The 14,319-nt window shown below is 48.6% G+C and overlaps 1 protein-coding gene across 1 annotated transcript; it reads right to left on the bottom strand.

Moving 5' to 3' along the window:
• Positions 1-9,314: 9,314 nt before the first annotated feature.
• On the bottom strand, positions 9,315-10,502 carry LOC115165886 (glycine-rich cell wall structural protein 1.0-like). The gene has a single exon (XM_029719351.1). It carries the CDS (start codon positions 10,500-10,502, stop codon positions 9,315-9,317), a length of 1,188 nt encoding a protein of 395 aa, XP_029575211.1.
• Positions 10,503-14,319: the final 3,817 nt, after the last annotated feature.

The following is a 14,319-nucleotide window of genomic DNA, read 5'->3' as shown; positions in this document are numbered from 1 at the left end:
CTATCAGGTTGTAAATCACAGCTGGCCTGGTACATTGTTTGCTTCCTCCAGCCATTCAGGATGCAATGTTTCTGTTTCAATGACAAAAACGGACGACTGTAACTACAGTGAGGGAAAAAAGTATTTGATCCCCTGCTGATTTTGCACGTTTGCCCACTGACAAAGAAATGATCAGTCTATAATTTTAATGTTAGGTTTATTTGAACAGTGAGAGACAGAATAACAACAAAAAAATCCAGAAGAACGCATGTCAAAAATTTTATAAATTGATTTGCATTTTAATGAGGGAAATAAGTATTTGACCCCCTCTCAATCAGAAAGATTTCTGGCTCCCAGGTGTCTTTTATACAAGTAACGAGCTGAGATTAGGATGCACACTTTTAAAGGGAGTGCTCCTAATCTCAGTTTGTTACCTGTATAAAAGACACCTGTCCACAGAAGCAATCAATCAATCAGATTCCAAACTCTCCACCATGGCCAAGACCAAAGAGCTCTCCAAGGATGTCAGGGACAAGATTGTAGACCTACACAAGGCTGGAATGGGCTACAAGACCATCGCCAAGCAGCTTGGTGAGAAGGTGACAAAAGTTGGTGCAATTATTCGCAAATGGAAGAAACACAAAAGAACTGTCAATCTCCCTCGGCCTGGGGCTCCATGCAAGTTCTCACCTCGTGGAGTTGCAATGATCATGAGAACGGTGAGGAATCAGCCCAGAACTACACGGGAGTATCTTGTCAATGATCTCAAGGCAGCTGGGACCATAGTCACCAAGAAAACAATTGGTAACACTACGTCGTGAAGGACTGAAATCCTGCAGCGCCCGCAAGGTCCCCCTGCTCAAGAAAGCACATATACATGACCGTCGGATGTTTGCCAATGAACATCTGAATGATTCAGAGGACAACTGGGTGAAAGTGGTTGTGGTCAGATGAGACCAAAATGGAGCTCTTTGGCATCAACTCAACTCGCCCTGTTTGGAGGAGGAGGAATGCTGCCTATGACCCCAAGAGCACCATCCCCACCGTCAAACATGGAGGTGGAAACATTATGCTTTGGGGGTGTTTTTCTGCTAAGGGGACAGGACAACTTCACCGCATCAAAGGGACGATGGACGGGGCCATGTACCGTCAAATCTTGGGTGAGAACCTCCTTCCCTCAGCCAGGGCATTGAAAATGGGTCGTGGATGGGTATTCCAGCATGACAATGACCCAAAACACATGGCCAAGGCAACAAAGGAGTGGCTCAAGAAGAAGCACATTAAGGTCCTTGAGTGGCCTAGCCAGTCTCCAGACCTTAATCCCATAGAAAATCTGTGGAGGGAGCTGAAGGTTCGAGTTGCCAAACGTCAGCCTCGAAACCTTAATGACTTGGAGAAGATCTGCAAAGAGGAGTGGGACAAAATCCCTCCTGAGATGTGTGCAAACCTGGTGGCCAACTACAAGAAACGTCTGACCTTTGTGATTGCCAACAAGGGTTTTGCCACCAAGTACTAAGTCATGTTTTGCAGAGGGGTCAAATATTTATTTCCCTCATTAAAATGCAAATCAATTTATAACATTTTTGATATGTGTTTTTCTGGATTTTTTGTTGTTGTTATTCTGTCTCTCACTGTTCAAATAAACCTACCATTCAAATTATAGACTGATAATTTCTTTGTCAGTGGGCAAACGTACAAAATCAGCAGGGGATCAAATACTTTTTTCCCTCACTGTAAGGTTGGGAATGTCAATACAATTAAACTAGCAAGGGCAATGATCGCAAATCAGTCATAACGTGGCTAATAGGGTAGCTTAGAATATATTTATTTACCTATTTATTTAACAAGCTAAAAACACGGAGATTAACTTTAGCTAGCTTCTGGGAGGATGTTATGTCATTGGACGAGTGGGTGAGTGGCCAAATTTTTCCCCCATATTGTTTTCCTGTGGCTACAGCTAGAGATGCAGGTGTAATTTTGTTAGCTAGCAAGAAATGTGAATTATTTTGTTAGCTAGCTATGCTGAACTTGAACGGCTGTTATCCACAGTTAGCATATATCTTAGTTGTCAATCAAATGTATTTGGCATCGATCAAATGGGCAGGCAGCCAGGCAAGTTCCCATTCAGTTGTCAAATCATGGGTTGGGACAAGCATGGATTGACAGACAAGCTGCAGAGGGATGAACAGGCTACTATTCCCCATCATTAATCAGTGCAGTTTTGATCGGCCAAATACAAGCTGAAAAAGTTCAACAAGGTTTATCTACTGATCCCTCGTTAGATTTTAGCTCATCTCGCTCTGGCTAACATTAGTTGTTGATCTTGTTGTTCTTGTTGATGTGCATAAACAACTGAGGGAGCGAGAGCCTGCCTTTTCATGGTTGTTTGATCAATAGGACTGTAAAGCTCCCAAATGTAAGAGGTATTTACATATTTGCAGAAATCCATTCAAGTGGATTTTGGTGAATGCTTTCTAATGTTCTTAAGTTGCGCTGTTACTACTTCCTGTAGACACACAGTCCAGTTCAAACTTCCTGTAAACACACAGTCCAGTTCAAAATGAATGATGACAGGCCCTACTGCCTGTAAACACACAGTCCAGTTCAAAGCGAATGATGACAGGCCCTACAGCCTGTAAACACACAGTCCCGTTCAAAGCGAATGATGACAGGCCCTACAGCCTGTAAACACACAGTCCAGTTCATAGTGAATGATGACAGGCCCTACAGCCTGTAAACACACAGTCCAGTTCAAAGTGAATGATGGCAGGTCCTACTGCCTGTAAACACGCAGTCCAGTTCATAGTGAATGATGACAGGCCCTACAGCCTGTAAACACAGTCCAGTTCATAGTGAATGATGGCAGGCCTTTGTGGGAAATGGCTTATTTTCATATAGGCTTACTGTAGCTCTGATTGACTATGGCGCACCGGTCTGTGTAGCATCCGTTCCTGGACAACACAGATGTTTTTATTAGGTTTTATTTACTGCAGTGTCTATTAATTGTTCAAACACATGGCTGCTTTGCCACTCTATACTGCTATAGAATTTTCACAAATGCCTTAGTCCAAGCCATTGTCAAATATTCTATGACGGCTCGCTTTTCAGAAAATGTTAAAAAAAATATGTTCTTCCTGGGGGTGTATACGAACAGATTTGAATAAGATTTAATGTTGCTAAAACGCTGTCAGTTCCACTTTTAATGCTGCCACAACCAATCAATGGAGAAGATTATCAAAACAATCACCAGATGCAACAGACAAATTACAATTTTGTGAGGAAAAATATATAGTTTCCTTTCCCATATGATCGAGGGATTGTCTGTACTTTTTCTGTCCCACGGGGGAAGCCTGCACCCAAAGCTCCCCAAAGCCCTCACCAGTGGCAGGGACAAGATCAGTAGGACCACCTGGGTCCAGTAGCAGGAGGTGGTCTGTATCAGGAGAACCAGACACGTCACCCTCTGTCTGAAATGGCCCCCTATCCCTTCATAGTGCATTCCTTCTGACCAGAGCGCTATGAGCTTTCCTATGTGGTTGGTTGGCATCAAAGACATGTTTCAAAAAGGGGAAGATGGCTGAATGCACCTGGCTATCATAGCTTCATTATAATCTATGATCTCGATTCCTACACATCTCGGTCCTTTCTACAATACTCCAACCCAGATTCTGTCTGACATCAAGTGGAGATGCACCTATATGGCCAGCAGGTTTCCCTCTGATCTTTTAAGGGAGGGTGGGGCGAATCCAGCCACGTCTCTGGATATGTGGTTTGTCTGCCTGTGGAAGATTATTCAGTCTCTTCCTGGACATGGTGGGAAGCCAGGTGGGGAGGGGGGGGGGGGTCTGATCCGATCCATCGCTCATTCTTCCCTTTCACCACTCGTTACCTTCCTCTTTCATCTTGGCAGCTTGTCCAGAATGCAGGAGATTGAAAAAGGAAAGGAAGAGCAATCTCCAGCAGCCAGAGAGAACAGGGCTGGAGGTGCTGCTGCTGCTGTGGCCTGCACATGGTCCTCATACAACAAACCAGGCCCCAGCCGCGTTCTGGGATGATATCCATCCGCCGGGTTGATGTGATGACCTGGAGTACAACCAAACGGAGCCTTGTGCTGTCGAGCCAAGGTCGAGCAGAGAGACTAGAGAGACATGGAGAAAAACGGCTTTGTCCAAGGATGCTTAACACCAGAGTGCGTTAAGGTGTGTGAACCTGTGTGTGTGGACGGTATAGCACAGCTTGTGTTTCTGTGTTTAAGTGGCTGAATCAGAGTTTCATTAGTGTTTACTCAACAGGCCTGAGGCTCTATCAAGAGGCACACAGTCAGATAAGGCTGTGTTGACACAGGAACAGGGCCATGGGATTGCTCTTGAGCTTTATTAACCTGCCATCCAGGGGTCATCAGGGCTTGCTGACTGCTGGGTTAAAGGCACCACATGTAACCTTGCTGCCTCTTGAGTAAAAGGCCTCACATGTAACCATGATGGGTTAAAGACACCACATGTAACCTTGCTGCCTGCTGGGTTAAAGACACAACATGTAACCTTGATGGGTTAAAGATACCACATGTAACCTTGATGAGTTAAAGACACCACATGTAACCATGATGGGTGAAAAACACCACATGTAACCTTGCTGCCTCTTGAGTAAAAGGCCTCACATGTAACCATGATGGGTTAAAGACACCACATGTAACCTTGCTGCCTGCTGGGTTAAAGACACAACATGTAACCTTGATGGGTTAAAGATACCACATGTAACCTTGATGAGTTAAAGACACCACATGTAACCATGATGGGTGAAAAACACCACATGTAACCTTGATAGGTTGAAGACACCACATGTAACCTTGATGGGTTAAAGATACCACATGTAACCTTGATGGGTTAAAGACACCACATGTAACCATGATGGGTTAAAGACACCACATGTAACCTTGCTGCCTGCTGGGTTAAAGACACCACATGTAACCTTGATAGGTTAAAGACACCACATGTAACCTTGCTGCCTGCTGGGTTAAAGACACCACATGTAACCTTGCTGCCTGCTGGGTTAAAGACACCACATGTAACCATGATGGGTTAAAGACACCACATGTAACCTTGATGGGTTAAAGACACCACATGTAACCTTGCTGCCTGCTGGGTTAAAGACACCACATGTAACCTTGCTGCCTGCTGGGTTAAAGACACCACATGTAACCTTGCTGCCTGCTGGGTTAAAGACACCACATGTAACCTTGATGGGTTAAAGACACCACATGTAACCTTGATGGGTTAAAGACACCACATGTAACCATGATGGGTGAAAAACACCACATGTAACCTTGCTGCCTGCTGGGTTAAAGACACCACTGACATTTGCTTAATATGTATTGGGGATTTTAATACGGGCTTGACATTAATCATGCTATCTGGTCCTCATCTGCCCCAGCCCAAGCTTTGTGTGATCAACAGTAAAGCAGGGCGTTGCTGAGCCAGTCCCGTCTCCCATTGCTGCTGCTGCTGCTGCATGTTGGGTAGGTAGGTGCATTAATATGGGCAACACCTCCCTGTTCCATTGAGCAGCACCACTATCACATTAGTGTGAGCAGAATTCTGATAACTAGCTGGAGCTTCAGTGATCAGCCTCCTGCTAATCTTTAGCAAGGTGACTTCCTGGATATTACTAATGTTCTGTGAGATGCTTCATCTTACAGTGTGATTCTGATACATTGGTAGCAATTACGTTTAAATAATGGGTGTGGTATTTTCAATGAAATAATACATGTTTTAATGGTGTGGATTATGAATGAAATGCAAAATTGAGCCACGCAAAGGCAATTATGAAAGCAGATTATGCAAATGCTGTGCTCATAACACAGAGCGTGCAAAATGTCTAATATTGTGGCTCTTCATGGATTAAGTTACTTTAACCAAATCCAATATCTCTGGCACTGCTCAGGGATAACATGAATACTGTGTGTAGTAGAATGCATTAGTAGGTGTATTGAAGGTTACAGTCATTTTGTCGAAGCATTGAGGAAGGTAAAATGTGGGCCAAATGAGGATATGCTTTGACAATAGCGTGTAAATCTGAGAGAAACACCACCTGTCAGCTGTACTAGTACACCCCTGTGGTTAGGTACAGACTGCTACAGTCCATGCATCTTAACAACTGGAGACACCCTGCTTGGATTCCTAATAGGCAGCTAGGTGAAAAGGATAAACAGTCTAGGAAATATTAGGAGAGAACCATAAAGACAAACAGGGCAGCAGTACTTCCTGATCAACTACAGCGCATAAAAGGACAGTGGTGGAAAAAGTGCCCAATTGTCATACTTGAGTAAAAGTATAGATACATTAATAGAAAGTTACTCAAGTAAAAGTGGAAGTCGCCCAGTAAAATACTACTTGAGTAAAAGTCTAAAAGTATTTTTTCTAAATATACTTAAGTATCAAAAGTAAAAGTATAAATAATTTCAAATTCCTTATATTACGCAAAGCAGACGGCACCATTTTCTTGTTTTTAAAATTTACGGATAGCCAGGGGCACACTCCAACACTCAGACATAATTTATAAAATACGCTTTTGTGTTTAGTGAGTCCGTCAGATCAAAGGCAGTAGGGATGACCAGGGATGTTCTCTTGATAAGTGTATGAATTAGACCATTTTCCTGTCCTGCTAAGCATTCAAAATGTAACGAGTACTTTTAGGTGTCAGGGAAAATGTAAGGAGTAAAAAAGTACATTGTTTCTTAAGTAATGTAGTGAAGTAAAAGTAAAAGTTGCCCAAAATATAAATAGTAAAGTACAGATACCCCCCAAAAACAACTTATGTAGTACTTTAAAGTATTTTTACTAAAGAGAGTGAGAGAAAGAAATAGAGGGGGGAGGGAGGGAGTCGGGTTGAAAAGCAGGACAGTGTTGATTCCATGCAGAAAAATCAACAAAAACGTCTTAAGGCTCTCGTCTCCACTGAACTTAATGAGGTGGAGCGCTCTGAGTGGCTTAGTGTGTATCCCAAATGGCACTCTATTCCCTATTTAGTGCAATTCTTTTAACCATGGTCCATAGGGCTTTGGTCGAAAGTAGTGCACTATATATAGGGAATAGGGTGCCATTTGGGACTCAGTCTTATAGTCACATTCACAGCTCCAAATCCCACACTGAGGGGGAAAACACAGGGCCTCAGAGAAAAAGAACAGAGTAGAAAAAGCAACAAAAAAAACGAACACAAGAACCAATTGAGCCTGGAAGCAGGTGGATATTCCTTTCAGGCAGCAGCACCATGAAGCAAGAGACGAAACCCTCTCCTCCTTCAGGAGAATCACTTATCTTCCAATCAGCAGCCTTTTGAACATCGTCATTTCTCTCTCTCCCTCGTTTCTCTCCCTTTTTGCCTCCCTGCATCCTCCTACCCTATCTGCTCATCTCCCCTGGCACCTGCCTCTGTGTCGGCAGAACAGCGGCGTAATGAACTCACTAACAGCCAGTGAGGAAGTTAAGCATAATTATGTTTGTGTTCAGTGAAACCGTTAAAGGCCATTCACTTGTCTCATCTTCCAAGGAACAGAGAAGGGATCCAGCCATGTTGCAGCCAAAGAGAAGGTTTCCAGCCATGTTGCAGCCAAAAAGAAGATTTCCATCCATGTTGCAGCCAAAGAGAAGGTTTCCATCCATGCTGCTGCCAAAGAGAAGGTTTCCAGCCATGTTGCAGCCAAAGAGAAGGTTTCCAGCCATGTTGCAGCCAAAGAGAAGGTTTCCATCCATGTTGCAGCCAAGGGGAAGGTTTCCAGCCATGTTTCAGCCAAAGAGAAGGTTTCCAGCCATGCTGCAGCCAAAGAGAAGGTTTCCATCCATGTTGCAGCCAAGGGGAAGGTTTCCAGCCATGTTTCAGCCAAAGAGAAGGTTTCCAGCCATGCTGCAGCCAAGGAGAAGGTTTCCAGCCATGTTGCAGCCAAAGAGAAGGTTTCCAGCCATGTTGCAGCCAAAGAGAAGGTTTCGAGCCATGTTGCAGCCAAAGAGAAGGTTTCCAGCCATGTTGCAGCCAAAGAGAAGGTTTCCAGCCATGCTGCAGCCAAGGAGAAGGTTTCCAGCCATGTTGCAGCCAAAGAGAAGGTTTCCAGCCATGTTGCAGCCAAAGAGGTTTCCAGCCATGTTGCAGCCAAAGAGAAGGTTTCCAGCCATGTTGCAGCCAAGGGGAAGGTTTCCAGCCATGTTGCAGCCAAAGAGAAGGTTTCCAGCCATGCTGCAGCCAAGGAGAAGGTTTCCAGCCATGTTGCAGCCAAAGAGAAGGTTTCCAGCCATGTTGCAGCCAAAGATGTTTCCAGCCATGTTGCAGCCAAAGAGAAGGTTTCCAGCCATGTTGCAGCCAAGGGGAAGGTTTCCAGCCATGTTGCAGACAAAGAGAATGTTTCCAGCCATGCTGCAGCCAAGGAGAAGGTTTCCAGCCATGCTGCAGCCAAAGAGAAGGTTTCCAGCCATGCTGCAGCCAAGGAGAAGGTTTCCAGCCATGTTGCAGCCAAAGAGAAGGTGTCCAGCCATGCTGCAGCCAAAGAGAAGGTTTCCAGCCTTGTTGCAGCCAAAGAGAAGGTTTCCAGCCATGCTGCAGCCAAAGAGAAGGCATCCATCCATCATGCAGCCAAAGAGAAGGCATCCAGCTATGCTGCAGCCAAAGAGAAGGCATCCAGCCATGCTGCAGCCAAAGAGAAGGCATCCAGCCATCCTGCAGCCAAAGGAAGGCATCCAGCCATGCTGCAGCCAAAGAGAAGGCATCCAGCCATCTTGCAGCCAAAGAGAAGGCATCCAGCCATGCTGCAGCCAAAGAGTGAGTAGATATGTCCCAGTATGCTCGCTGTTCATCCAATCTGCCACATATATTAGACTACAAAGCAACATTGGACTACTACAGTCCACCTCTGTACTGCAGGGACGGGGCTGCGACGTTAAGCTGTCACCATGGAAATCTCAGGAGATGAGAGGGATTGTGAGTGCAGAGTCCACAGTGTCCACCGCATGACAGGCCAATGGCCGGGGAGACAAGCTCTGACAGGGTGGACCTATGATGGATTTTACTCTTAATGTGCATCGGCAAAAAAAAATGTTTGACTTTCACTCTGTGTCAACGATGAAAAGCACTCTTATTTTTGGTGGTGGCATTTCTCTTTCTCTCTCTCTCTCTCTCTCTCTCTCTCTCTCTCTCTCTCTCTCACTCACTCACTCACTCTCACCAATTAACTGAATAATAGATTAACGGTTGTGGCAGAACAGTCGACCAAACCACCCCTCATGTCTTCCTTTCTTAAAAGGGGGAAAACATTAGAAAACAACTGACATATTCTGTAAAGCGATGACCCATCACCCTCCCCTCCTGCCGCCTTCTGCTCCCTCCTGTCCCCTTCTCCACTCTTCTGCCCCTTCCTGTCCCCTTCTCCACTCTTCTGCCCCCTCCTGCACCCTTCTCCACTCTTCTGCCCCCTCCTGCACCCTTCTGTCTCTTCCTGCCCCCTTCTGCACCCTTCTCCCCCCTCTGCCCCCCGACCCCTTCTCCACTCTTCTGCCCCCTCCTGTCCCCTTATCCACTCTTCTGCCCCCTCCTGTCCCCTTCTCCACTCTTCTGCCCCCTCCTGTCCCCTTCTCCACTCTTCTGCCCCCTCCTATCCCCTTCTCCACTCTTCTGCCCCCTCCTGTCCCCTTCTCCACTCTTCTGCCCCCTCCTGTCCCCTTCTCCACTCTTCTGCCCCCTCCTGTCCCCTTCTCCACTCTTCTGCCCCCTCCTGTCCCCTTCTCCACTCTTCTGCCCCCTCCTGTCCCCTTCTCCACTCTTCTGCCCCCTCCTGTCCCCTTCTCCACTCTTCTGCCTCCTTCTGCCCCCTTCTGCCTCTTCCTGCCCCCTTCTGCACCCTTCTCCCCCCTTCTGCCTCCTCCTGCCCCCTTCTGTCTCTTCCTGCCCCCTTCTGCACCCTTCTCCTCCCTTCTGCCTCCTCCTGCCCCCTTCTGTCTCTTCCTGCCCCCTTCTGCACCCTTCTCCCACCTTCTGCCTCCTCCTGCCCCCTTCTCCCCCTCCTGACCCCTTCTGCACCCTTCTCCCACCTTCTGCCCCCTCCTGCCCCATTCTGGCCCCTCCTGTCCCCTTCTCCCCCATCTGCCTCCTCCTGCCCCCTTCTGTCTCTTCCTGCCCCCTTCTGCACCCTTCTCCCCCATCTGCCTCCTCCTGCCCCCTTCTGTATCTTCCTGCCCCCTTCTGCAACCTTCTCCCTCATCTGCCTCCTCCTGCCCCCTTCTGTCTCTTCCTGCCCCCTTCTGCCCCCTTCTCCCCCATCTGCCTCCTCCTGCCCCCTTCTGTCTCTTCCTGCTCCCTTCTGCACCCTTCTCACCCATTCTGCCTCCTCCTGCCCCCTTCTGCCTCTTCCTGCCCCCTTCTGCACCCTTCTCCCCACCTTCTGCCTCCTCCTGTCCCCTTCTCCCCCTCCTGTTCCCTTCTGCCTCCTCCTGCCCCCTTCTGCCCCCTCCTCCCCCCTTCTCCCCCCTTCTACCCCCAGTCATTTCAAAGGGAACTCTCCCCTGCCTCCCTCATAATAACACAAAGCTCTAGTCTACAATAATGGCCAGACATAGTATACATCCTAAATGGCACCCTATTCCCTATACAGTGCACTACTTTTAACCAGGGCTCTGGTCAAAAGGAGTGCACTTTCAAGGCAATAGGGTATAATTTGGGAGGCAGGCACAGACAGCCAGAGTACAAAGATACAACATCACAGCGGCCTCTCTTTACAGATCAATGGGGAATTCTCCAGCAGACTGCCACTGGCACATATGTTAATCAATGGTGTTAATGTTGCCATGAATTAAAAGTTTAGATGTCACAGGAGGGTTTAACACAGCTGAGCCAGTGGAGGCAGGGGGGAAGGGGGGTAGGGTCATGGCCTGCTTTACTGGCCTCACCCTGGGTAGCCGGGGGGGTTCAGATGTTTCAACTCCAAGCTAATTGCTCCAAATTGGACGAAAAGGGATTGTCCACCACATGGGATCCCAGCTTAGACCTATCAGCCCTCTGATGGCGTCTCTTAGACCTACCCCTATCAGCCCTCTGATGGCGTCTCTTAGACCTACCCCTATCAGCCCTCTGATGGCGTCTCTTAGACCTACCCCTATCAGCCCTCTGATGGCGTCTCTTAGACCTACCCCTATCAGCCCTCTGATGGTGTCTCTTAGACCTACCCCTACCAGCCCTCTGATGGCATCTCTTAGACCTACCCCTATCAGCCCTCTGATGGTGTCTCTTAGACCTACCCCTATCAGCCCTCTGATGGTGTCTCTTAGACCTACCCCTATCAGCCCTCTGATGGCATCTCTTAGACCAACCCCTATCAGCCCTCTGATGGTGTCTCTTAGACCTACCCCTATCAGCCCTCTGATGGTGTCTCTTAGACCTACCCCTATCAGCCCTCTGATGGCGTCTCTTAGACCTACCCCTATCAGCCCTCTGATGGCGTCTCTTAGACCTACCCCTATCAGCCCTCTGATGGCGTCTCTTAGACCTACCCCTATCAGCCCTCTGATGGCGTCTCTTAGACCTACCCCTATCAGCCCTCTGATGGCGTCTGTTAGACCTACCCCTATCAGCCCTCTGATGGCGTCTCGTAGACCTACCCCTATCAGCCCTTATGGAGTCTCTTAGACCTACCCCTATCAGCCCTCTGATGGTGTCTCTTAGACCTACCCCTATCAGCCCTCTGATGGCGTCTTTTAGACCTACCCCTATCAGCCCTCTGATGGTGTCTCTTAGACCTACCCCTATCAGCCCTTATGGCGTCTCTTAGACCTACCCCTATCAGCCCTTATGGCGTCTCTTAGACCTACCCCTATCAGCCCTCTGATGGCGTCTCTTAGACCTACCCTTATCAGCCCTTATGGCGTCTCTTAGACCTACCCCTATCAGCCCTCTGATGGCGTCTCTTAGACCTACCCCTACCAGCCCTCTGATGGTGTCTCTTAGACCTACCCCTATCAGCCCTCTGATGGTGTCTCTTAGACCTACCCCTATCAGCCCTTATGGCGTCTCTTAGACCTACCCCTATCAGCCCTTATGGCGTCTCTTAGACCTACCCCTATCAGCCCTTTTGGCGTCTCTTAGACCTACCCCTATCAGCCCTTATGGAGTCTCTTAGACCTACCCCTATCAGCCCTCTGATGGCGTCTCTTAGACCTACCCCTACCAGCCCTCTGATGGCGTCTCTTAGACCAACCCCTATCAGCCCTCTGATGGCGTCTCTTAGACCTACCCCTATCAGCCCTCTGATGGCGTCTCTTAGACCAACCCCTATCAGCCCTCTGATGGCGTCTCTTAGACCTACCCCTATCAGCCCTCTGATGGCGTCTCTTAGACCTACCCCTATCAGCCCTATGATGGTGTCTCTTAGACCTACCCCTACCAGCCCTAATTGCATCTCTTAGACCTACCCCTATCAGCCCTCTGATGGCGTCTCTTAGACCTACCCCTACCAGCCCTCTGATGGCGTCTCTTAGACCAACCCCTATCAGCCCTCTGATGGCGTCTCTTAGACCTACCCCTATCAGCCCTCTGATGGCGTCTCTTAGACCAACCCCTATCAGCCCTCTGATGGCGTCTCTTAGACCTACCCCTATCAGCCCTCTGATGGCGTCTCTTAGACCTACCCCTATCAGCCCTCTGATGGTGTCTCTTAGACCTACCCCTATCAGCCCTTATGGCGTCTCTTAGACCTACCCCTATCAGCCCTTATGGCGTCTCTTAGACCTACCCCATCAGCCCTCTGATGGCGTCTCTTAGACCTACCCTTATCAGCCCTTATGGCGTCTCTTAGACCTACCCCTATCAGCCCTCTGATGGCGTCTCTTAGACCTACCCCTACCAGCCCTCTGATGGTGTCTCTTAGACCTACCCCTATCAGCCCTCTGATGGTGTCTCTTAGACCTACCCCTATCAGCCCTTATGGCGTCTCTTAGACCTACCCCTATCAGCCCTTATGGCGTCTCTTAGACCTACCCCTATCAGCCCTTATGGCGTCTCTTAGACCTACCCCTATCAGCCCTTATGGAGTCTCTTAGACCTACCCCTATCAGCCCTCTGATGGCGTCTCTTAGACCTACCTCTACCAGCCCTCTGATGGCGTCTCTTAGACCAACCCCTATCAGCCCTCTGATGGCGTCTCTTAGACCTACCCCTATCAGCCCTCTGATGGCGTCTCTTAGACCAACCCCTATCAGCCCTCTGATGGCGTCTCTTAGACCTACCCCTATCAGCCCTCTGATGGCGTCTCTTAGACCTACCCCTATCAGCCCTCTGATGGTGTCTCTTAGACCTACCCCTACCAGCCCTAATTGCATCTCTTAGACCTACCCCTATCAGCCCTCTGATGGCGTCTCTTAGACCTACCCCTATCAACCCTCTGATGGCGTCTCTTAGACCTACCCCTATCAGCCCTCTGATGGCGTCTCTTAGACCTACCCCTATCAGCCCTCTGATGGCGTCTCTTAGACCTACCCCTATCAGCCCTTATGGCGTCTCTTAGACCTACCCCTACCAGCCCTCTGATGGTGTCTCTTAGACCTACCCCTATCAGCCCTCTGATGGTGTCTCTTAGACCTACCCCTATCAGCCCTTATGGCGTCTCTTAGACCTACCCCTATCAGCCCTTATGGCGTCTCTTAGACCTACCCCTATCAGCCCTTATGGCGTCTCTTAGACCTACCCCTATCAGCCCTTATGGAGTCTCTTAGACCTACCCCTATCAGCCCTCTGATGGTGTCTCTTAGACCTACCCCTACCAGCCCTCTGATGGCGTCTCTTAGACCAACCCCTATCAGCCCTCTGATGGCGTCTCTTAGACCTACCCCTATCAGCCCTCTGATGGCGTCTCTTAGACCAACCCCTATCAGCCCTCTGATGGCGTCTCTTAGACCTACCCCTATCAGCCCTCTGATGGCGTCTCTTAGACCTACCCCTATCAGCCCTCTGATGGTGTCTCTTAGACCTACCCCTACCAGCCCTAATTGCGTCTCTTAGACCTACCCCTATCAGCCCTCTGATGGCGTCTCTTAGACCTACCCCTATCAACCCTCTGATGGCGTCTCTTAGACCTACCCCTATCAGCCCTCTGATGGCGTCTCTTAGACCTACCCCTATCAGCCCTCTGATGGCGTCTCTTAGACCTACCCCTATCAGCCCTCTGATGGCGTCTCTTAGACCTACCCCTATCAGCCCTCTGATGGCGTCTCTTAGACCTACCCCTATCAGCCCTCTGATGGCGTCTCTTAGACCTACCCCTATAAGCCCTCTGATGGCGTCTCTTAGACCTACCCCTATCAGCCCTCTGAT

The sequence above is a fragment of the Salmo trutta genome, chromosome 3, assembly GCF_901001165.1.
Source record: "Salmo trutta chromosome 3, fSalTru1.1, whole genome shotgun sequence".
Classification (NCBI taxonomy): domain Eukaryota; kingdom Metazoa; phylum Chordata; class Actinopteri; order Salmoniformes; family Salmonidae; genus Salmo; species Salmo trutta.
The sequence above is the reverse complement of the archived record's forward strand: the minus strand, read 5'-3'. Positions and strand labels throughout refer to the sequence as shown.

Coding starts and splice junctions, on each gene's coding strand:
- LOC115165886 (XM_029719351.1), bottom strand. CDS start 10,502: ATGACTGGGGGTAGAAGGGGGGAGAAGGGGGGAGGAGGGGGCAGAAGG.